Here is a 25,842-nt window from a genome sequence, read left to right as displayed (position 1 = left end):
AGAGAGCTTAAGCAATTACATGAAGGAAATTATTTGAAGGGAAAAAACATAATAAGCTTAATAAGTCTAATTTAAGTTAAAAGACCCATTAAAACTGCTTTTGATTTTTAAAGATTTTATTGATAAATGTATAAGCTAAAATTAACGATTTTTTTATTTTTTAACAACATGAATAAGATTATTAACTTCTAATAAGGCTAGCTCTTTCTTAGTTCAGTGAAATATGTTTAAAAGTATTTTCATTGTTTTTCCAACTTTGAAACTCTTTGTTCTATTAGAAGAGTTTCTCTCTGTCCATTTGCATTGATAATTTCATTATAAAATAGATAAATTTCTACACAAAGTTTTGTTCATGCCAAGAATACAAAGCGAATGGGAACAAAGCATGTTCCTGCCATATTTGGAGAGAATTTAAATTTAAATGAATTTCAATCTCAATGTAAATTTGAAGGCATAGTGAAAAGGCCTAAAATAAAATGTTTTGCATTCTAATTTAAAGCAATATTTAGAAAACTGAGAAATATCCCAAAATGAAATCAATTACTATGATAAACATAACCAGCTACTTTGCCAAAATAACTCTCAGCACAAAATTGCACGTTTGATTTTACTGTTAATTTCTTATGTTTTCTGAGATTTATTTTAAATTAATAACTAAAGATAACAATCAACCATCATTAATATTTATCAAAACAACATAACACAGACAACTACTGTAGAGAAACATTTATTAAACTATTCTTAGGCAGTGGCATGAACAGTATTTCATTAAATTCTATGTATAATTCTAACTTTTAAGTTTTTAATTGTGTCTACACAAAAGCAGTCCCCAAAATTTTTAAGTATTTCAATGCTATCATTTGTTCAACATTTTAGAAAGACAAAAGCTTAAATTTCAGCACACTACTTGAAGATGTGGATTTTGTTACTCACTATATACATCATTTGCATAAAATAAGAAAATCTATATCAAAACTGTAAATTTCTTGATGTTGACTTTGTATCATGAAATTTTCCTGTAAAAAACCACTCGATCTAACTGAAATTATTTGTATACTATATTAACGCAATACCCATATTAACTCTGTTTTCAATGTATGGTTCAAACTCCTGATGCTTATTTCATAAATACAAAGGAAATGCATGTGATTTGGTTGTTACTTTTCTGGAACAAGTGTTGATGTTTGACTACATATATCTTTTAGGTTTTTTTTTTTTTGCATAAAACAACAATAATGATAAATTAACAAGCAACAACAAAATTAAACTAATCGAAGAAAACAAGCGCAGAAGAACAGGAAGAAGAGAATGCACGCCAGAAAATGAGGTCGCCGCTCTTACCGGTGCTGTCGTCGTACACAACGGTGACGGTTTTCCACTTGAAGAACTGCACCAGATCCAAGATGGCACGGCTGAGGGAAGAGAAGTCCGGGTAGAGGCTGACGTAGAAGGAGTCCTTGTTGTCGGACACCTGGTGCTTCCAGCGGGTCTGTATGTGAGGAACCCCTAGGGCATTGCAGATGGACTGGACTGCGTTTGCTGACGAGCTGTGTGAAGGCCCAAAGATAGCAGCCACCCCAAGTGACAGCTGATCACAAGCTGAAGAGGAGAAAGGAGTCTATTAATAAGGAGAGGGAAGGAAGGAAGGCGTGAACTGCTATTAAATCCCAAAGATTTCTTCCTGGTAAAGATCTTTCTTCTTTAGTATAAATCTATAAATTTGCATTTCATTAATTTTACATATGTAAGTCTCATACATATATATATGAGATTATAATTACATCATTCCTCTCTTCCCTTTCTCCCTCCAAACCTTCTCCCATGTTCTCCTCTTCTCCTTCGCTTTCAAATTCATGGCCTCTTTTTTTTTTAATTGGTGTGTGTGTGTGTGTGTGTGTGTGTGTGTGTGTGTGTGTGTGTTCCTAAATATAAAAATAAAACCTGCTCAGTCCATATAATGTTACTTTTATGTATGCAAATGGTCCTAAGCTGACTGTTTGATATTGGGTAGCCAATTGGTGTGCTGTCCCCAGGGAGACTTCCCGCAGCTCTCAGCTTTCCCCAGTTGACTGTAGTCATTGTCTAGGACTGAGGTCTCATGAACTTACAACTGAGTACTTTCAGTTATTAAAGGAAAGTTTACTCAGCCAATTTCATGGAAACCGAACTTGAAATAATTCTATGAATAATGTCAAGGGAGGGTTGCAAAAAATAAAATAAAAGGAATATTCTCAGCATAAAATATGTGATGTGTGAATACTTACGCACAATTTAAAATTAGGTAAAATTTAGTTGTAAAAACCACTTGCTTATGCTTCCCTTAAGAATTCTATATGATACAAAAAATTGATTTTGAACATACTGATGACTATTTTCCAAATAATGATAAGAACTCTAAATCAGTGAAAGACTAATTCTGAAATCATACTCAAAAAGAATAATTCATGTACTTTGAGACTGATGGCCTTCCTTCACTTGTTTTTTGACAAATCAAAATCCAAGAAAAGCTGAAAACACTTGAAATCATTCTGTACTTTTAAACAACACAGGAGCATTTGTTTGTTTGTTTGTTTGAATTTGTTTAGTTTTTGAGAACAGGTTTTCCACTGATGCCCAGGCTGGCCTCATCCACAGAGATCTCCTGCCTCCAGCAGAGTTAGACAGGATAGTGGAATTGTGCCACCTACCTAGCTAATAAGAGACTAAAAGTATTGTATGAATTAATTAATAATTCAATTATAAAACATCAAAGTATTCATTGATGGAGCAAAGTAGTATAATCTATGAAATATAGAAGAAAACAAGCTTTAAAAAAAGTTCCAAAATTTAACATCTAATTTCTTTTCAGACAAAGATGATTAAAAATACTTTTACATGTCTCAGTTGGTTACTCTTTTAAAATTAATCATCAGTGTCATGATCATTGTGTACATTTGTAGAGACTATAGAAGATACTTTAGATCACTCTTCTTGTACACATTTCTTTATAACCTAAGCAATAATAGCTCAATAAACAAGATGCAAAAGATAGCATTCACCCTTTTTACATGTGGCAAAGAAAGTTACTTATTTGAGTTTTCCTAGCTCTAGGCCAGATTCCAAATGAGTTTTTAATGGTAGTTTAATCTGGTAAGTTTCTTATAATATTTTATAAACCAGGTGACTTCATTACTTAAGAATTGTGCTAAGGCATTTCCCAATAATATTCTGCTTATTGTCAGAAAAATTTGAGACTATATTTTTACATTGACCCTTTGAAGTCACCATTATTATTATTTTATTTATATTTTTCTTACTCCATATGATTTAGTCTGAATGTTTTCATTAACAACGGAGTTTCTTCTTCCTTAAGGGAAGTCATCATGAGTTACACTATTAATAAAATGTACTTGTCTTACAATTAATGATTTAGTTTGCATTTGTTGTGACAAACAGAGCATTTCACAGTCAACTCTAACCTTTTCCCTCCAGTCTTTTAAACCTTTTATCACCATGACATGGATCTGAAATGTGGAAACTAATTTGTATTCACAAAGATATGAATTCAAAGGGCAAGCAGAATAAGGCTTTGGAAAACACAAGTTAGCATCTGGGGAAAAGATAGAGAATTTCATCTTGAGCAGCATTGTATCTTATCAACTGTCATTAATATTAATAAGCTTGGAAGAACACTTCATCAAATTAGAATTACAAAAATTATATATGTTTCTATCAATGTAAAGTAGCTAGTAAAACAATATTAGCATTATAGAAAGGTAAACATTGTTTTAAAGTATATGGTAATAACAAAAGCTATGTTAGTCCATTCTGGCAATGTCTATTACAGGAATTCTAACTGTGCCAAAAATAGGACCTGCCTTCCTATAATATTATCTATGTATATAAGCAACGATCACCTATGTGACAATATGTAAATATGTACCCATCAAACAGATTCACTACTGATACTGCTGTTTGCATAATATATGCCTGGGTAATGGTTCTTTTTCAAAAAATTGCTTTAATCATTTTATTTAATTTGTATTGTTTTTTGTCCACATGTTAGTCTGTATACCATATATAAGTTTGTATATTTGCAGTGCCATCAGAAGCCAGAAGATGGAGTCATGTCCCCTGGAACTAGAGTTACAGTTCATTGCCATTAAGGTACTAAGAATTTAACCAGGGTCCCTGGGAAGAATTCTTTTATCATTTATTTTAGTTAGTTTTTAAACACTGTAATAACAGTGAATGGAGATCAGTAGGGAAGAATAGTTTGTCCACCACAAATTTAATTTCACTTAAAAGTGTTTTTCTTTTTCTTTTGTAAATGCTAACTACATCAACATTTTCTCTAATAAAATGCATGCAGATATTAAAGACAAATCCATATAAATGTTCTTAATTAATTAACTACATTAGGGAATCAAGAGCTCTCTTAAGCACACCTCGAAATCTGAATTCTAGAAACCATAGTACATAGCTATTAATTACCTTTCTTAGATGCTTCAAAACTATCATAGAGGTTGATCTTCTGGGTATCATAAGTTAAAGTGGTGTTGGGCAGCAGTGTCCTGTTCCTGTTGATTGTATTCACAGCAAATCTGAATGCAAGTTCCTCAGCTCCCATTGGGCCAGACTCCACATATTCAAAAATACCACCTAGCAAAGCAAGAGGACAATTATAGAGGTGTTAAATTGTCTGAATGTTTTGAAACTTCCATATATGTATAAGTGAGTGAGTGAGTGAGTGAGTGAGTGAGTGAGTGAGTGAGTGAGTGTGTGATGATCTGTTTCACAATGGGATCTGTATTTACTTTTTCTATGAACTTTTAGATATTACATACTATAAAAAAGCTTCAGAATTTTTGCCTAATTTATCATTGTTTAAAGGTACTTTTTCCTTTGTATTTTATAATTACTTATTTTAAAGCAAAAAACAGAAGCTGAAAATTATATGCTCAATTTTTATACAATAACCCAGAATTGTCAATACTGAATAATGCCAAATTATAATGTTTATTATTGGGAAGACTGAATTAAATTTTTCTTCATTATGTAAGACATCACAATTCTTTAGTCCATTCTTTATATTTATGATGACTTCTTGGCAAAATATCCATAATGATATAAGAGCGGCATTTAAATATTGGGGTAGCCAACAAATATCTAATTGGATTTAAAGCCTACTCCATATTTGAAAATTCATGATAGATCTTAGAAATATAGCCAACTCTCTGTGGCTAGGGTGGTCATAGTCCCTAGAGGAGAACGTACTATTCCTTATTTTCCTAAACCAATATAATATTTAGCTGTAGTATAAATGCTTAAACTTATGTACAAAGATAACAATAACTCTCACTCCTCAAAAAATAAGCTTCTTTTTGTAGCAGAGGCTACTACAGAGCTCCATAAGTGATCAAAATGCAGACAGTATATGACTGCAGGATACACTACCCCAGTTGGTACATCTACCACACAACCCCATATCTGACTCAGGGAACATTGTAGAAGAAAGAGTATAAAGAGTAGAAGAGCTAAAGGATCCAGATGTTCATTATTAGATAGCGTCTACAAGACTTGACAGGGATCCCGTACCCATAACATCTCAACAACATGGTTGCTTGAACAAGACCTGCATAATGGCAATGCCAGTTGACATGGGAAAATTTTATAAGACCCCATTCCTAGATGAAGAATTACAGGCAGTCAAAGGCTGTTGAGGGAAGGAAAGACAGTTTTCTCCAGGACTAAGATCCCCAGATAGGTTATATAGTTTCGACTGTACTCATGTATGAAATTACATAAAAATAAATAATAAGTTAAATGTTTACATAAATAAAACCACATAAAAGTATAGAAAATTACAAATTTTGGTATTTTTTCCTATATAAAATTTAGACAGCCAGGTGATGGTGATGCATGTCTTTAATCCCAGCACTCGGGAAGCAGAGGCAGGTGGATCTATGTGAGTTCAAGGCCAGCCTGGACTACAGAGTGAGTATCAGGAAAAAGGTGCAAAGCTACACAGAGAAACCCTGTCTTGAAAAACCAATAAAATAAAATTTAGACAGATTAGCATTTTGCTATGCCATCTTCTTCAGAAGACATGACAGTCATGAATGCTGTTTCTCCAAAACAAAGCTCCTCTCTTATCTGACTTGAAGAACTCTTAAGTAATTCAGTGTGAGTGGCCCAGCCCCACTTCTTCACTCTCATCCCAGCCTTCCTCCTCTCTGGCATCATTACCCTCTCTTCATATGGAACTGATATGTCTAACCTTCATAGAATCTTTTCCTTATTGTCAGCTAGGGAATAGAATGAAAGGGGACAAACACATGAACTCTCTATAACCCCTGTCCCTGAGAAATGAGTGCTACAAAGATGAAGAATACTTCTCTTTCACCCTTTAAAGTCCACACCATATACTTTCAGCACAATCATACACAAATTAAACTTCCCGAAATATTTTAGTTTCTAAGTTGGCAACTCATACCCTACAAAAGTTACTTCAATGCCTGAATGCCACCTTCCCCTGTGGAAAGCAAACCACTTACTGAAGTTTAATAAGAAGTATGCTATTGTAACACCTCCTTTAACTATGAATAATTAGAACTCAGAAAACAGGGGTAAGAAAAATTGATATTCAAGAAGAATAAGAAAAATTATAATTTGATGTCATATTGGCTTAAAATAACCAAATTGATGTTGTAGTTACTAAAGCAATCAACTTGAAAAATAGAATTTTAACATATATAAAATTGTTCACTGGTTATGTTAAGCAGAAGAATAATGAGTAATTTACATTTCCAGTGGTTGTTCATAACCAAACTACATGCCTTGTGAATGTCAAAGGCAAGAGTGCTATGAAGAGGATCTCTAAATTCAGAATAGATTTACATTGTGGCTCAGCACTTGCCACTTTGTCAACTGGATAGTTGTTTAAAACCTCAAACTGTTTTGTTTCATTTTTGTTTATTTTTTTGAGGTGGGGGGATGATAAGAAATTCTATTAAGTAGAGTTGTTTTAAAGATGAAATGTTAGCTTATAAAAAGTACTGAAAAAAAAAGGCATTCAACAAGTCTAAAACTCACTAAATCTTCAAAGTAATGTGATGTAGGAAAATCTAACAAGAATGAGCTCTGTTACCACAAACCATGAGCTAAAATGTCACAGAGCCAAGGTTACAATGTGTCCATACCTCACTTCATCATGTTGCCAATTCCACAAAAAAATCTTCAAAAGTTCACTCAGGCAAAACACACAGAATTTCCTGTACTGTGTGACATGATGGCTCCAATAACATGTAATTAGACACTGAAGAATTTGCACATAGAAGTAAAAAAAGGCTTGTATCTAGACAAACTTTGAAAGTTTATTATGAATAAAAAGTCACTAAGAAATTGTAAACATGGAGTAGTTTACAAATTCCAAAATAAGATAAAAAAATTGTTATTTCTGTATGATATACTGAAATGGTCAATATTTGATGACAGTGACTTCAAACCCTCTTATCCTTACTCTTGGCCATAAATAATTCAGAAGCAATATTACACACATATATTTCAGCATTGCTTTGAATATGTAAAGAAATCTTTCAAATTTGTTTGGGATAACTCATTCTCTAACTTAATTAAATAAAATGAATAATTTTAATTGATTTAATCTTAGTTTCTAATTTTTAATCTATTAAAAAAACAAAACATTAAGGCAAAATATCTTCTTTAAGAGGGAGGGACCCAATATTATTAACTGGAGATAAAACAATAACTAAGCACTCTGACATGTTCAGGACAGGTTTTAGTAGGAAAGACTCCCCCTAAATTCTATTAAAAACCTACTTCAAAGAGAACTTGGATGATGGCACAAATCTAGAAGTTTATATGCAGGTAGGGCTTAAACTCTATTTATTTAACTTATAACAAATTAATGTCATGATATAAAAAATCACTATAATGGATGTTATAAAAGTACTTGAGGAATTTGCTTGTTGATTTTAGAAAATCAGAAAACAAATAGTGATATTTTCTTAAGATGGAACCATGAATAGACCTTTATATTTAATGGTAGGATGGAAAGAAGCTCCATTTTAGTCATAATAGGATAAGAATCGATGCAATAGTCACTTTAATGTTCATCTTATTTCAATATATGAGACTCAAATATCTTTTGTCAATAATGTTGTATGAAAATAGAAAAATTGTAGAAATGTGTCTCCAACTGCTTCTACCAAAGAAATATTAAAGGGACTTGGTTTTGGTCATGTAACTGATGAATTCTTTTTCACATTTGATTGTTACACTTTTCCTGATTATTTTAAGGTTTATAGTAAGGTAAAACTAGAACTGTTTAAAAGATATATACAAATATAGAACATCGACACCTGCTTCTTCTTTTGATGTATTCTCTGTGCAATGACAGATGTGCTTGCTAGGCAATATAACTATCACAAAACCATTGTTAGATGGAATATAGGCGAGGAAAAATACAGCAAAGAGTCACCAGATATACAGACAGGCTTGGTTCCACATTTACATTTGAACATTAACTGCCCATTTTTGTTCAGCTAGAAAGCAGGGAATTTTTTAAAAATCAGTTCATGAATGCTTTTTTTTCCTTTCAGAAGATAGACAAACAGATGAACTCCGCAGCTATGTCAAAGGTGCAGAGACGTTGCAGTGAGACTGTCAGGATTGGCTGTTCTTGATTTCTCTACTGAAATATTCACAGAACTTTGTTGTATTACAGGGTCTTATTTGGAAATCTGAAAACTGAGCTGAATGAGTACTCCGGGAGATCTACTAACACATAAAATCAGGGCTAGTTATAACACAGGAGAAATCATGCACACATAAACATACTTTTGATTCAGGTCATGATAAGAATGAAGACCAACAACTACCTGAGAACTAGAGGAAAATATAGTGATGGTGCTGAATGATCTTCTCAACCTCTCTAAACAAGACTTGCTCATCAATGCACTCCATTTCTCATGTTCTGTGTGACTAAACATAATGAGCTATGAAAGTGCATTACTGATTTGTAACTATGAAAACAGAAAGATCTGTTTCCTTGTTGGTACCCAAGTAAAGGAGAGGGTGGGAAAAACCAAACCCTGTATTCTGTGAATGTCATTATCTGTTTTCTAGAGAAACCTTTAAGAATAATGTTCTAGGCCTTGTCTAGGAGCACACTCTAATCTCAATACAGAGGAGGCAGAAGCAGACAGTTTTTTTTTCTGTGAATGTGACACTAACCTGATCTATAGAATTCCAGGACAGTCAGGGCTATACAAGGATACTATGTCAATAATAATAAAAGAAGATTGCTTGAATAGTTCACAAATCATATTTGGTGGGTAAATTCTAGAGTGATAAATATGTAGACCTTCACGATCTATATTGAAGTAGCATGTTAGTAATCTATAAATGTGTTCATGGTGGACTTATACTAACATTTATCCAGTTTGAAATTTTTGGGATTCAAGGGACACTTGTTTCCAAATATTTTACTCTTTACAGCAAGGATCCAGACAATTTTTACTGCCTTTCCATGCTTACCTTTTTATTTCTCACATGGAAAAATATAATCTAATATAATCATCCTCAAAGCTTTATTTTTTTGTTTGTTTCTGTGAATTCAAAGAAAAGTGTTACATTTCTTATAGCCTCTATTTTAAATAATAAATTTACTGCAGCATTCTATCACAGGCTTGCTAGAGGAAGGAGTGGAGACCGGAGGAAGAAAAACAGAGTTTCACCACTGTTTTGTAGATGGAGACTAAATGGTAAGAGGCTTCCACAGAACAAATGATGCCAAAACTTTCCCATCATTCTCTGACTCAGAAGCAAACATCATTGCCCAATAATGAAATGAAATACTTATCAGTCAGTTGCTGAAACCTTGCCATACTTTTCTTCTGTAGATCAATATTAACTACGACAAAGGACTGTATGACTCATAAACTTATGATGAATATGACAACCAAAAAACCTCTAACCCTGAGAATTTCATGAGGTCTCCTTTTAGAGTGGGTAAAATCACTGCACTATAGACTTTTAATTTAATATGAAAGTCAATGTTCTGAATGACAAATCACCCATTGTTCTCCCAGAATATGTACTTATTTTCTGAGTAAATTGTTTTACTTAAATTATTTTCCATGTACCTCGGCACAGGTTTCAGAAGCTCAAGTAAGTCAGTCCCAGTGTCCCTCTGTCCGTTGCCTATGGACATGGATATAGAATTCTCAGCTACTCCACAGCATCTAACCTGACTGAGTGTCACCATGCTCCCTGCCATGATGAAAATGGACTAACTAAGCCTCTGAAACTGTAAGCAAGTCCCAGTTAACTGCTTTCTTTCATGAGAGTTGCTGTGATCACATTGTCTCTTCACAGCAATAGAACACTAGCTAAGATACATTACTCCTGCTAATAGTTTATCAAACCATAAACCCATAGTGAAACAGAATCCAATGCCTCTGTTTCTTGGCAAATGGCACTTCTCTGCTCAGGAACCAAGTCACTGCCCATATACACAGGCACACACAAACAAATTTGCGATGTTCTTATAATGCATTATGAGCTCAAGGAAAGGGTGGTCCTCCCCCTCTCACATTCTTCAGTGGAAGCCACCTCCAGCAATCTATGTCTTAGTTTTATGTTCTCATGATTCCAGATCCATTTGAACATTGTAATTCATACTCTTTCTTGCTATTTAATGCTTAAAAAGGTTAAGTCACTATAAAATAAGTTTGTGTATGGGTTCACTCTGATTGAAGGAGGAAAGTTTCTCACCATCAACATTTATTGAGATCAGACTACATGTCAGACATTGTTATAATACTTAAATTATATCGTAGTTACTTTTAATTTCTGTGATATCATGACAACTTACAGAAATGTATTGAGGATTATAGGTTCAGAGAATGAATCTACAATCATCATAACAGGGAGCATGGCTTCAGGCAGACTGCAATGAGGTAGATCATAAGCTATGAGTTTACATCTGATCCACAAGCATGAGGCAGAGAGACTTCACTGGGAAGGGCATGGGCTTTTGAAATTTCAAAGCCCACCCCCAGTGACATACTCTTCCCAGAAGGCCATACTTTTCAATCCTCCTCAAATAGTTCTCCTCCTCAAACAATTCTATGGACCAAACATTCAAAACATGAGCTTATGTGGGCCATTCTTATTCAAACCACCACATTCTACTCCCTTGATCTCTTTGGCTTTTGGTCATATTACAATACAAAATGTATTTATTCCAAGTCTAAAAGTCCCCCATAGTTTGTCATAGTCCCCATATAGTTTAAATATCCAACATCCAAAATTTCTTCTGAAACTCAAGGCAATCTCTTAATTGTTACTCCTATAAAATAAAAATCAAATTATATGTTTTGTGGTGATATATTTTGTCCCCTAATATATTGTGCACCCTAATAAACTTATTTGGGGATCAGAGAACAGAGACAGCCCCTAAATTAGACATGGAGGCCAGGAAGTGGTGGCATACACCTTTAATCGTATCACTTGGGAGGCAGAGATCTATCTGGATCTCTGTGAGGTCAAGGCCACACTGGGAACAGAGCCAGGTGTGGTGGCACACACCTTTAATCCCAGCACTTGAGATCTCATGTCTTTGCTCAGGAGGGCCACAGGCCTTTAATCCCAGGAAGTGATGTCAGGAAGCAGAAAGGTATATAAGGCATGAAGACCAGGAACTAGAGGCTTTTAAGCAGTTCAGCTGAGATTCATTATGGATGAGAACTCAGAGACTTTCAGTCTGAGGAAACAGGATGGGCTGAGGAGTTGGTGAGGTGAGGTTTGCTGTGGCTTGTTCTGCTTCTCTGATCTTTCAGCTGTCACCCTGGCTGAATATCTGGCCCCAGATTTTTTATTAATAAGACCATTTAAGATTTGTGTTGCAACGTTTCCAACATACTATCACATAGAATATACATTACAATTCATAAATGGAAGGAATGGTGTCAGAGTAAGGAAATACTGAACCAAACCAAGACTGAAATTCATCAGGACAAACTCCAAATCCTGTACCTCAATGTCAGATGTCAAAGGGCTTAAGTTGCTACATCCTTCTAAGCTTTCTGACTGACACACAATCCTCTCTTGGCCTGATTCCATTCCCAGTATGCACCTCTCCCTGGCAGAGATCCCATCGCTCTGACACTTTCAACATCCTGGGGTCTCCATTACAATCCAGGTTTCACTTTCGCATATTTACGCAATGGTCTCTCAGGGCCTCCAAACAAGGACTCTGCTGCCACTTGTCTGGCCTCAGTGACTTTGCTTAACCAGAGGTCGATCCCGCCAGTACAAAATGTACAACAATTTGAGGAGAAAGGGAAGACCAAGAAATTTAAAGTTGGAGCAGAGGTTTGTGTTGAAAGAGATAAGGAGAAATGGAATAAGGAGAGTGTGGTGCTAAGGGTGAGACACTGCCCAGCTGCAACTTGTGAAAAGAAAATATTTGGAGGATTTTTCTGGTTCTAAAAATCAATAAATCAAAGCTTATGCAAATACAAATTTAAGTGTGTGTGTGTGTGTGTGTGTGTGTGTGTGTGTGTGTGTGTTGGAAGTTCTATCCAAAAATCACAGCAGTGTTCAAAATATCAACAAAGTAGAGAGAATTTTATAGCCATAAATAAAGTAACTTAAAAGAAATACTGTATACATGTATTGAATGGCAAATAGGACACTCCAGTGGATCCTATTGTAGCATGAAAAATCCAGAACGCAATCATCCACTGAAGCACTTTGTAAATTGCAGTGTTAATAGTTGATGCTTATAATGAAGACTCTATAGAATAAAATGCTAAATTTCTTTTTCTTTTTCTTTTCTTTTCTTTTTTTTTTTTTGTGTGTGGGGGGGCGGGGGTTCAAGATACGGTTTCTCTGTAGCTTTGGAACCTGTCTTGGAACTCACTTTGTAAACCAGGCTGGCCTCGAACTAACAGAGATCCACCTGTCTCTGCCTCCTGAGTGCTGAGATTAAAGGCGTGTGCCACCACTGCCCAGCTATATTCTAAATTTCTAATACTAATTTAGCAAAAGTTTATTTTGAAAATCTTATTTTTCACAACTACTCTCAACATACAATAATAGGTATACTTATTTTTTGAAATGAATAAAAACCAAAAGATTTCAAAGCAGTTGTTATAAGAAATATAAAAGAAAACTTAACGAAAACATAAATATGCAAATGATTATTAAAATTAACCTTTTCTAAGCATCTGCTTCTAAGCTGTTTTACAGGAATACTAACTGCAGATAATGAGGACGAGCAGTAGAGAGTGAACACAGAAATAGTGTACATATATGTGAATCTGCCAAAAAATTAATGCTTAAGTATAATCTTGCATGCAAATCGGAGTCTGAAGAAAGTATAAATATCTAGTCAAGTCAGAGACAAAGTAAGGAAACTAAAGGTCTACACTTGTAAAAGAAAGCAGTATGCCTTGACAAAGTATTTCTTTTTTTTGTTTTTTTTTTTTTTTTGAGACAGGGTTTCTCTGTGTAGCTTCGTGCCTTTCCTGGAACTCACTATGGAGACCAGGCTGGCCTCAAACTCACAGAGATCCACCTGCCTCTGCCTCCCAAGTGCTGGGATTAAAGGTGTGAGCCACCACCGCCCAGCATTGAGAAAGTATTTCTATTGACTTTGTATAGATAAAGGAAGTATCTTACAATCAAATGAAATTACTATGAAGCCTTGTGGGTTCATCACGGATAATGAGACCACACATACAAATACATGTGCACACACATAAACATGGACACAGACACACATATACACATACACCAAAAGCATATTTTTAGTCAAAACTACAATACTCCAAACTTCCCATGAGAATTTAACTGTAAATTGTAATAAAGTGAACTTAAAAATGTTTATGTATATGGGTGCTTGATCCACATGTATGTATGTCATACTGTATACAGTATAACTAGTGTTATACTGTATAACACTAGTGTGCCCAGTGTCTGTGTTGGCCAGAAAAGGGTGTGGGATTCCTTGGAACTGGAGTGACAGATGGTTGTTAGCTACCATATGGGTCCTGCGGATGGAACCCAGTATTCTTTAACAGCCAATGCTCTCAACTCCTGAGCTATCTCTCTAGCTCCTCAAGTGAGCTTTTCTAAATATTTCATTTAACAAACTCATGTAACATATTTGCCAGAACATAAACCCTTAGGTTATGTGATAAAACCACAGTTCTTTGCTGAGTATCATATAGTAGATACTTTTTTTTTTGTTGTTGTTTTGTTTTGTTTTTTTTTTGTTTTTTCAAGACAGGGTTTCTTTGTGTAGCTTTGCACCTTTCCTGGAACTCACTTGGTAGTCCAGGCTGGCCTCGAACTCACAGAGATCCGCCTGCCTCTGCCTCCCGAGTGCTGGGATTAAAGGCGTGCGCCACCACCGCCCGGCTCATATAGTAGATACTTAAATAAATTTCTTACACTAACATAATTTTGTTGACTTATACAATCAACAAATAGGCTTTGAGGAAGAAATTATATGAATCAAAATCCCATTGGAAGAAAGGTGAGCTTTAATGCAAGTAGTATCAAACATTACCTGTGTACAAATATGATCATTATAGAATTATTTTAAAAATTGAAATAAATCCCAATCCAAATGTACATATATCTCTGCATTGGTTCTGTATAACATCATAAGCTACCAAAGAACAATATGTATTAATTAAAATGCTTAGATGGATATTTACTGTTATAGAAAATGTTCAGAATATATTATTAATAAAACAGGGTATGGATGAAACAGTATAAAATAATAAGGCCTTAGAGTTATTCTGCTCTGCTCATCGTCTAGCTTAGTCATTTGTTCACAGTCCTGGGAAATTACTTAATTTTGTCTATTTTGTTTAGTTCTGGGGAAAATGTTGTTATTGGAATCACTGAGAGCTGTCTTCATAGGATAAAACATTTAAATTCTTCAAACAACAACAAATCATGATTTCATTAAATTCTATTTATTCCATTTTAATTATGTCAATATATTTACTTTTATATAAAAATGAAATGAATTAACATGAATAGAAATGTTCCCTAAATAATATGAATAATACTCATGTCTAATAAGTAATACTATTCTCTTGATTTTGGGGAATAAACTAAATTTTCATCTTCCTGATATCATATTATAGCTAAAACTTTTCATGATAGAAAAACCTGTGGTATAATATTGTTAAGTTATGCATTCTTAAAATTGGAGAGAGAGAAGCTGGGTGTGGCTCACGGTTATAACCCCAGCACTCAGGATGTGGGAGCAGGAAGCTTGGGAGGAGTTCAAGGCCAGTTAGGGCTACACAATACCTTCTGTGGGGAAAATACTTGGACGGAAGCAAAAGGAAGAACATTTTTAATCAGAAGAAATACTCAAATATTGATTCAAATATTCATTATAGGAATTAATTACATCAGCTTTATAAAACAATGCCCTTGAAGGTTAAACACAAAGATAATCTTTTAGAGAGGCACTTGAAGGGAGGAGGCAACTGTAATGTCACCTTTGCATCCCCCAGCAAAGCACTTTTCTTCTTAAGAGTATGGGAATTACTTGTTCATTGAAACTTTCTCCTAGGTTTCATATGTGCTTAGTGATTCACAATCAAACAATTTAAATTGAAAAAAAAATTGTCAGTTTTTATTGGAAACAATTATATTTAGATATCAGTACAAAACAAGTACATGAAATTAATTTTAAATTCATTTCAAAAGTTGTTTTCTGTGCACACAAGCTGCTAAGGGGAAAGGTTTCTACCTGGAAATTCTCCTGAGATAGGCTCTCTAGATGTGGTGAAGGGAGGGCTGCAGAGAATCAGAAAAAATTGCTAGTTTTCTTGTAACATGAGACCGGTGACTGTCCCTCTGCTTAGTCTTCAACAAATACTTCATCTAAAGGGAAATATTGATTAAAAAGTATTATTTATTTAGATTTATTTTTTATTTTATTAAGTTTTACCTGGCAGCTCTTGCTGCTCAGGTAAATGCATCAGGGGTGTGCAGATTGAAGCTAGAGATCTCCAGCAGGTGAAGGTCTCCTAGACATTATTAGTTCCTAAGCCATTACTCTATCTTTTCTAGATGCTTACACAAGTTACTGTAAAGTAACTTAATTGATTTCAACAAAGACAAATGACTCCCTCGCTAAACAACACCCCTGTGAGAAGACTGAAGAGCAACCAAGGGTTCCTCTGCTGGTGAGCTGAAAAGTGACACGTTTAAGCAACACTTTCTAGTATTCCCATTTGCATAAAGCCACAGATCAGAAGAGAGACATTTAGTGCTTTACAATTCAAAACTCAACTCCCATTCTCTGTTTCGTTTATTGTAACAGATGTTCTGATTATCATTCCCTGGTCACCATCTACAGTGTACATGTTTATATAATTACAAAAGAAAAGAGGTTAAAACATGTGCCTCATCCAATACTGTCAGAACGAACTGATACAAGGTTTCATACTGGGGAACTAAGAGAGGAAGAGTAAATGTAATCCTTATAAATATACATAAGCAACAACTAAAATTCTTTTCTAACCCAATCTTCATAAATGGATTCCTCCCAATAGACGTATGAGAAGCAACATACATTCTTATCTGCCTAGTGTGACCTAATTGAAGGCTGCCTAGAGGCATGGGAGGAATTTGTACTACATTTATAGGATGACATGAATATGTATGTCACTTTTTTTCAAAGGACAACAAATAAGCCATATTCCTAATCTTAGTAGTAAAAGTGTCATTTGTTTTTCTTCTCACATACCTATTTGTGCCACAGAAAATATGGCACAATGCACACATTAGAGGAAAGCCAAGAGAAGGTTATTTACAGGCACATTCACAGAATGAAGACATGCACAAAACTGTACAAATGGAAACAAAGCTATTTTCCCTCTAAAGCAGTAAGGATGTTTGGACTGTTATACACACTACCTGTGTCTTCATCCATCTGATTTTTATCGAGTATCTCTTGATAGAAATGGATATACTGGGCTGGAGAGATGGCTCAGCCGTTAAAGGCTAGGCTCACAACCAAAAATATAAGAAATGGATATACTGCTGATACCAATAGATACTATGTATATCATTTTAATAATATGGGAATTTGAAGGATAAAATTAAAAAACATTAAGATTTATTTTAAATATATTTTTAAAAATTTTAATTATATGCACTTGCTTGTATTAGTGGGGATATATATATGAGTGCTGGTACCCACAAATGACAGAGGCATCAGATAACCAAGAGCTGCAGTTCCAAGCTTTTGTGAAATGCCACCTTGGTGCTGTGAACTAAACCTGGTCCTCTGCAAGTGCAGTAGGCACATTTTAAACTGCTGAGCCATCCCTTCAACCTGAGGCCAAGATTCTGATTCCATTTGTGACAGTAATTAACTGAACTTTAAGCTTGTCAGTTAGGTGTCTTTTGCCTGAGTTTACCTAATAGTGAACAGAGGAGACTGGAGAACCAAGGGAAGAAGAGACCTTTGATTCTTTATCTGACTCCAGGATCCAGCAAAATGCACACCACATATAAGATATTTACTAAACAATGATGGAAATGAAGGAGTGGATCATTCAGAGGGGCTGTAAGATCCTTGCTAGTCAAGACTGTTTGAGACATTCTGTAGTTTATTTTCATGGCAAGCAAAACAGCCTTCTTCAAAAGCACACAGGAGAGAAGTGACAGAAAACCGAACTCCAATTCTTCTAATTACAAGTATCCAACAACTCCACTGTATTACAGCATATCTACAAACACACAAGATAGAATATATATACATATATGTGTGTGTGTATACATATATATGTATAGTGTATACATATATGTAATATAAATATAAACATCTAGTTATATAGACAGAGTTGAGATGTAGTGAAATTTAGGAATTCAATTAAAAATGAAAACATTATTATTCATGGACACTCTCTTATAGAGTCTGCCTGTTCTGTGAATCTGTCAAAAGTTAAAGTCAGAAATCAATAAAACTGTTTCATCTTGTACTAATGTTGCAAAAATTCATTTGAAATTGTGAGCCCTTCCCATTTACATTTATACATTGTTCATCTTATCTCTCCAAATTTTTAGATCTACTTTCTACTTTCAAGGTTCAGGCCACCCACACTGGTTTGTAGATTTGGAACATTTAATTGTACCTAAAAATGGAAGCTATTTAATATTATGTTTTAAAAATTACATATTGCCATGTAGAAACTATCATACCTTGCTTAGCAAAAACAAAAAAAAACCCCAAAAAACAAAAAAAGATGTTCATTTTGAAATAGGTCATTATATATTTAAATAAATTATTGGCTTCTTAAATTATCATTTGGCTTCTTAAACTACCAAACTTCTTATCTTCTAACAGACCATAAAACAGTGAACAGCGTTCTATAACAAGCTTTTATTTTGAAATACTTGAAGTGTTTTGAAATGGTCTTAACTTTTAAAATAGAAACAAGATATTAAATCTGCTTTTTAAATCTCTTAAAGAATGTATAACTTTGTCTACTCCTTAGAGAAATAAATTCTCAATAGGATTTCAACTTCAATTTTAGCTACTACATATTTTCCAACAGTATAGATAAACTTTATATCTTGTATTTTATATCCTTATATTTATCATATGTAAATATTATTAAATAATTATTATACTTTATATTTTTACACAAGAGCATCTGCTCACACCTAAAGTTCATTCTGAATAGAAATTCCAATTGTAGAACTTCAAAAAAAGTACAATTTTCCCTTATTCTTTGCAATTAAAAAAGTAATTAATGACAAAATTGTTGGGTCAAATGTATGAAATTCCTGGTTGTTAAATCCCAGGTCATTGCTTTGGTTTTAATAGAATATGTCATATAATGCATAGCTCCCTAATATAATTTAACCTATAAATTGGGCTTCTGACCCTTTCATCAGTGAAACAGAGACTACAAAGCATAGAATTCATTACAAATTCATGGAGCTTCTCAAACATGAAAAGGCACTGCTTATAATTCATTGCTGGGTTATTTTTAGTTTATGAAAGAGGGTCTTTACCAAAAGAGAGTAAAAGCAGAGCACATTAAGTCATTGTATTATCCCTAGATTTTGTCGAGTGTGAACTTAAAGCTTCTTCACAGTTTTAGTCTCAAGATTACTCTGTCCCTGAAATTAAACAACCCTTATTTTTCATAACATGGATTTCAGTATAACAAGCAGAAATCCTGTTTACAAAAAAGTTTAGTGATGGTCTTCTCTCTTGCAATGATCTACCAGACTTCATTGCATCCTTGGAACCAGACTTCTAACCTTTTCCTTCAGACCTCTAACACAATGCCACCTCTGTCTGTGATGCCTGTGATTGAACCAGTAAAATCAATTACTTACCTGCTTTGGCTACAATGTGAATTCTATTCTATGCAGTAGAAACTGCGGCTGTATATGTTCATCCACTTGCTTTTTAATCCTACACGTACTTTATTTGCTTATGTTACCAGATCATTCACTGAAGACATTGCATCTTTTGGCATTATATCTGCCAAGATCAAGTTGAAGTAATAGTCGGGACACTAGGCAAATGGTGGCAACATTAGGATATATTCAGTAAGCAATTTGAACATTCGATTGATTATGAAGAAATAAAAGATATAGGGGAAATAGATAGCAATCTAAATTTGAAACGTGTTTCCTTGATTAAGACTTAGACCCAATGTGATGGAAGTCACTCAGACACTCAAATGAAGGATAAATATAATTGGAGAAAATACTTTCCATTGGGAGATTTTCCTGATGGCTAAAGATTTGTAGCATTTGCTACAAGTGTCCACTGGCTTTTTCTATTTTTTTTTCTTTTGAAAAGTGTTTTTTTTCCCGTTTCATTTGCCCATAGATTGTATGGATTACTTATTCTTTTATGTTTAACTTTTTTAGTTCTTTATATATTTTACATATGGATTCTCTGTTACATGAATAGATAGAAAAGATTTTTCTTCCATTCTATAAGATGTCTGTTTCATCTAATTAATTTCTTTGCCATATTTTTATTTGATGTCATTCTATTGGCCAGTTATTATCTCCTGAACTTTTAGTGTCCTATTGATAAAATTACCACTTATGCATATATCTTGTAGTTTTTCTGTCATACATTCTTTTAAAATTTTCAAGGTTATGGTTCATACATTAGTCTTTTGTGGATTTGGGGTTTGTTTTTATAAAAGATAAGAGATAGAGATCAAGTTTCAGTTTTATATGTGTTTTCCCAGGACTGTGAACTTATTAAAGAAAATATAATACACACACACACACACACACACACACACACACACACACACTCATATTATATGTATATATCACTGTGTGTGTGTGTGTGTGTGTGCATGGGTATACTTTAGACCATTTCAAGAATTACAGGCAATAGCCAATGTTCATGTCTACTGTTCTTGATAATAAGTCCCTACTGCTGAAGAGACCACATTCTGGGGTCAAAGATCAGGGAGACGGAAGGCTAGTACTAATCTGGAAGCGTCATCCATACTGGTCAGCTTTTGTGGTGCTGAAACATGCTATACATGCTGCCAGAGGAGAAAAGTAATCCTTTGTCTCACCGAGCTGTGATCCTTGAGAGCTACAAAAGTAAATGTCCTGACAAGATAAGCTCACTGGTGTAATAGTGGCACACATGTTAGGGGAGTAACCAATCACCTTCTAATTGTATACAAGGCCCACTACATAAGAGAGAACCCATACCTGCCACTGTTAAAGGGAATGAGAACCTGTGGTTACATGTATAATAGGCCAAGGGAAGAACAAGATGCTGTTACTCCTATAAACAGTCAGAGTGTTCAAATGATTCTTAATGACTTATTGCTATACCAATAAATCAGAGCATCTCCCAGTCTTCATTAAAGTAGCTTCTTCTCACAGTGGATGACAATTAACACCGAGGCCCCACAACTGGTTAATATGCAGAGAATAAAATATTGTGGAGTGCTTCCCTCATTGGGACCTATATTTTACACCTTCCTCAGGCTCAGTGATCTTTGTGGAAGAAGGGGTGGAAAGATTCTACAAGCCAGAGGATTTTTATACATGTGGTTAGGTTTATTTCTGCCTATTTTATTCTTGGTATTAATTATAAATGACAGTCATTTCTGCATTCTTTGTTACCATGTTTTTGGTGGTATATCATAAAACTATTGACTTTTTATGTGATTTTTTTGTTTGTTTGTTTGTTTTTTTTGAGACAGGGTTTCTCTGCGTAGCTTTGTGCCTTTCCTGGAACTCACTTGGCAGCCCAGGCTGGCCTTGAACTCACAGAGATCCGCCTGGCTCTGCCTCCCAAGTGCTGGGATTAAAGGCGTGCGCCACCACCGCCCGGCATTATGTGATTTTATATGCTGCCTTGCAAAAAAGCAGCTATCAATATGACCCATATTTTATTATAAACTTTTAAGGTGATAAAAATAATTCTTGCTTACATTATAAGGTTCTACTACCTGATGTTTCAAACAACATTTGAGTAAGAAAATTCCTTATAATTTCAAATTATTTTTTTTTCTATTTAGGGTGTTTGGGTTTTTTTGTTTTGTTTTGTTTTTGTTTTTGTTTTTGGTCAGGGTCTTATGATGTAGCTCTGGCTGTTCTGGAACTCACTAAGGAGACCAAGCTGGCCTAGAACCCACAGAGATCCACCAGTTCTTGGTGAGACTTCATGGGTTTAGCTTCTAAAGTTACTAGGAAACATAGTCTTAGCAAACTCCTTTACCCTCTGGCTCTTACAATCTTTCTGCCGCTTCTTCTGCAATATTCACTGAGCCTCTGTTGTAGGACTGTTTTATGAATGTATACATTGGGAGTGCTCCACAGTTATTCATTTTGATTGATTGTTGATTTTTGTAGTGGTCCCTGTCTGTTGCACAGAGAAGTTTCCTTAGTGAGGGGTGGATATGAGAACAAAGGTTTAGATTGCTGTCAGGGATGGTGCTGTTTTAGTAAAGTGGCAGGTGTAGGTTCTCCTTCAATATCCATGGCACACTAGCAGTGAGTGGTTAGGTAGAAGTTTTCTAGACATGAAAAGCCCTCTTTTGAGATTTTGGCTGAGCCTTTTCAAGAAACCCCCAAAATATACAGGCTTTGGCTATTGCCTTCAGTTACCCCTAGAGGTATAAGGTAAGTCCCTAACTTCATTTTAAAAGTAAGGATGATCTAAATTATTTAATTCAGTAAATTACTACCCAGGAATTAATTTGTGCTAGAGAAAAACCCCTGGGCTCATGATGTTTACATTCCCCTCAACTTTCATTTTGATCATAACTGCTTATGATTTTGAATAATGATGCTGCAAATTTTGTCCATTTTTAACAATACTATATGGGGTTGATACGATCACAGAGGTGACAAATATCAGATCACCTAGAAATACTAAAATGCTAGCTTAAGTAATTTTTTCAAAAGACAGATTAAATTTTTCATGTAAAAGGATGGACTTCTGGAAGGTGGTTGTATGTAGAACAATGAAATGTCAGCTGACTTCTCAGTGACACCATTCATTCATTTATTTTTTTCTGAGGCTGAAAAATACCTTTTCAATAAGCAGTTATGTATAGGTAATAGGTCAGTTGGAATCTCTTGGTTGCATAATATCTGAAAGGCTTTGTGAAAATAAATATCTAAAATCATTTGAAAAATTGAAGTTATTTGCTATGTGATGCATAATGCAAGGACCATTAGCTCCACCCATATGACTTCTAATGAGACAGAAATGATGTTCAACACTAAATCTTTCCCTCAGGGAGTTGCAGTTGAGGGGAAAGTGAGCAAGGATAAGAAATACAAATCATACCTAACTCTAGGCAGAGGAAGGGAAGAGGTTCAACCCATCAGGTTGCAGAGACAGCAAAGAAAGCAAACAACAGAGATGATCAAGAGAATAAAAGGTCTTCAGATTGCAGAGCATGTCACATTGATCTAATTTGTCTTGAGAAGGTAGAAAGCTGAAATAACTTCTGAAGTGTATATGAAAATTTGTGGACACGCATGTAAATAAGTATTAAGATATATGTGTGTTTATGTAGACAGATGCATAATCTTTACTCTTAAATTCAAGAAAATAATAAAAACCAAAAAACCATACAATGTTGTTTCTAGCCAGAGAGAGTCAGAGCTCATGAGGATTAGGTGCCAGTAAATTAGTTCTTGGAAAAGTGTGAGTAGTTAAGCATTTCTATGACATTTTGCTGGAACACCCATATACCAAAGGCTTCTGTGTGATTATGAGCCTAAGAACAGTTGCAGCAGATAGAATGATTCTGAAATTCTGAGATTTCACTGTCTTCACAGAAAATGTTTGCTGACCCTGTTCTGATTCCTCTCTCCTGCTTCTGGTCCCTCTTTATCTTCTCCTCCATCTATCCTCCCCACTTACTTCTAGTTTTCCTATTTTGTTATCTCGCTTTGTACTCTAGTCATTTTCAAAACTGGTTACTCAAAACTTCAAGATTTTCAAGTTTATTGAAATACTTAGTTAGGTATCTCACTTGAGGTTTCTCTGTACTTTTCCTAGATTTACTGCATATTTATGTTCCCCAAAGCTCACCTACCTGCCACTGACCTGATCAAGCAGCTTCCAGAATTTATTATCTTGCCAAAATCACTTCCTTGTTCCTATTTATATAAAAAGTCTGTTCTTCCATGAAAGCTACATTAAAGTCCCTATAGTTCCCTGCCTTTTAAGCTACAAATCTTGCTTTACACATAGGTTGTTATCTGTCGCTGCATCATTACCACATCCTCACCATGTGACTTCATCCTGTGTGGCTTTTCCTTGAAAAAACACTGAATTCTTGCTTAGACCCAATGAACAAAAAACTCAGCAGCAATTGTCTATTTTCTTCTTCATTAAAATCTCTTCAGTAACAGGTTTTGTGTCATAGTTGAAACTTGTTCTCTCTTAGTTTCTGAAACTAAAAATTAGTGTTGAGATAAAACATATGCTACATTTGTTTTTGAATGGTTTTGCCATTTTACTTTTAACAATAAGCTTTGCTCTTTTTGTATGGCATAAGCCCTATCTACTTCGTACCACCTGTTCTATTATGTTCTGGTACAACAAACCCATCAAATACCACATCTCTACTGAATAAGGCCTAAGAAGACAGGCAAATGCTTTTCAAATTGTTGTGTCTCGGCCTCCATTCCATATCCAATGCTAAATATACTTGAATAAATGTTATTATATCTGAAAGAAAACCTAGTGGCCATCTATTTCAATTTATTTGTGATTTTTTTTCTCATTTTTACCTAATAAGTAATGAAACCAGAACACTACAGCCTATCCAAATGTTTGTATCTATCTTCGCAAACTACCTCACTTGCATTACTATAATTTTCTTTTTTTTTTTTTTCTTTTTTTGGTTTTTCGAGACAGGGTTTCTCTGTGTAGCTTTGCGCCTTTCCTGGAACTCGCTTTGGAGACCAGGCTGGCCTCGAACTCACAGAGATCCGCCTGGCTCTGCCTCCCGAGTGCTGGGATTAAAGGCGTGCGCCACCACCGCCCGGCCGGCATTACTATAATTTTCTGTAATTTTTCCCTTTTTCAAGATCTCGTGATAAAATGAATGTCTTGCTAAATTAAGAAAATATGTTAGCTAATTAGTTACAGAAAATTATGGGAATTATGTTTGCTTAAATGTAACACCTCATGGAAAACAATTCATAATATTATGCTTTAGATGCATGTTTTCTGAGATTTTTGGTCACAAAAGGGTGTGCAGATATGTATCTAGTTTCCATTAGGGGCATATTTATTTGAGGAAATAGTCATAGCACAACCTATCTGAAAGTTCTGGAAATTTATAAATGACATTAAGGATAAAAGATCGTTGCCTAAACCCCAGTATGATATTCGACCCCAAATAACATATAAAGCTGACTTTGGGTCAGAAATTACACCTTGATCAGTTTGAAACAAAACGAGAGAGAGTCGCCTTTCACATAACTAGGCATCATCTTTCCGGCATTAACACCTATAACACCTAATTTTGTGAGCTTCAACTCATCTTGCTAAAATTTGCTCACTAACTTCTTATTCTAGATTCTCTAAGGCTGGAAAAAAACTATTTAGTTTACAAAATTTTATTGTCAATAAGGGAATTAAAACAAAACAGTCAGGTTAAGTATCCATATCTTAATGTGGAGATAAAACTTCCAGTTGTGTCTAGAGAAGTCAGACAGGCAGGGAAAGCATGCTGCAAAATACAGATATCTATGAAAACTCCAATTGCTATTATGGTCATCTCATGACAGCAAATTGTAGATGATCAAACTAAGTAAAAAAAAAAAATACTGAGGCCTGTGGGAGAATAGAGTGGGAGGAACAGAGTTGGAGCTGAGTTAGTGAGTTCTCTATGACAGAAGCTATTTCTGTTCCTATCATCACCTCTGTCACCACATATTAAGTCTTGGAAAATTACCTACCAGTTGCCTAGCAGACCCAATCATTCCTAAGCTAACTTATTGTGCAACCAACCACAAGGCCAAGGTCTTACTATATAATCCACAATCTTGCTAAACCAATATGCTAAGGGTCCTGGGAGATGCAATCTTTATTTCTTACTTTGAAGTATTTCAGCCTTGTCTCCAACTGTTCAGTTTCTCTAACTTTCCCCTCAACTAAACTCCTTAAGAACAACTGCTTCTATCATTAATTTGGTAATTTGTTTTTATTTGTTCCAGCAAAGACTTAATGTGGCTCATTTGGCAATTAATCATGTAGTATAGTATGTAATTCCTCATGGCATCTGTTCTGCTTTTTCATCACTGTTATTCATA

General features: G+C 34.7%; 1 protein-coding gene and 1 long non-coding RNA gene across 4 annotated transcripts in view; one reads left to right on the top strand and one right to left on the bottom strand.

Moving 5' to 3' along the window:
* Positions 1 to 25,842, bottom strand: part of Grik2 (glutamate ionotropic receptor kainate type subunit 2) — a 609,237-nt gene that overhangs the window by 386,056 nt on the left and 197,339 nt on the right. For all 3 annotated transcript variants that reach the window (XM_006983740.4, XM_016002308.3, XM_006983741.4), the window contains exons 3-4: positions 4,474 to 4,641; positions 1,342 to 1,599 (exon numbers count right to left, since the gene is read on the bottom strand). In XM_006983740.4, coding sequence (XP_006983802.2) covers positions 1,342 to 1,599; positions 4,474 to 4,641 — 426 coding nt within the window. The remainder of the gene's footprint in view (positions 1 to 1,341; positions 1,600 to 4,473; positions 4,642 to 25,842) is intronic.
* On the top strand, positions 1,547 to 9,769 carry LOC143268835 (uncharacterized). The gene is made up of 3 exons (XR_013044959.1): positions 1,547 to 1,684; positions 4,080 to 4,146; positions 9,691 to 9,769. It is a non-coding gene; the product is annotated as an uncharacterized LOC143268835 (long non-coding RNA).

Source organism: Peromyscus maniculatus, chromosome 16 (genome assembly GCF_049852395.1).
Source record: "Peromyscus maniculatus bairdii isolate BWxNUB_F1_BW_parent chromosome 16, HU_Pman_BW_mat_3.1, whole genome shotgun sequence".
NCBI lineage: Eukaryota > Metazoa > Chordata > Mammalia > Rodentia > Cricetidae > Peromyscus > Peromyscus maniculatus.
The sequence above is the reverse complement of the archived record's forward strand: the minus strand, read 5'-3'. Positions and strand labels throughout refer to the sequence as shown.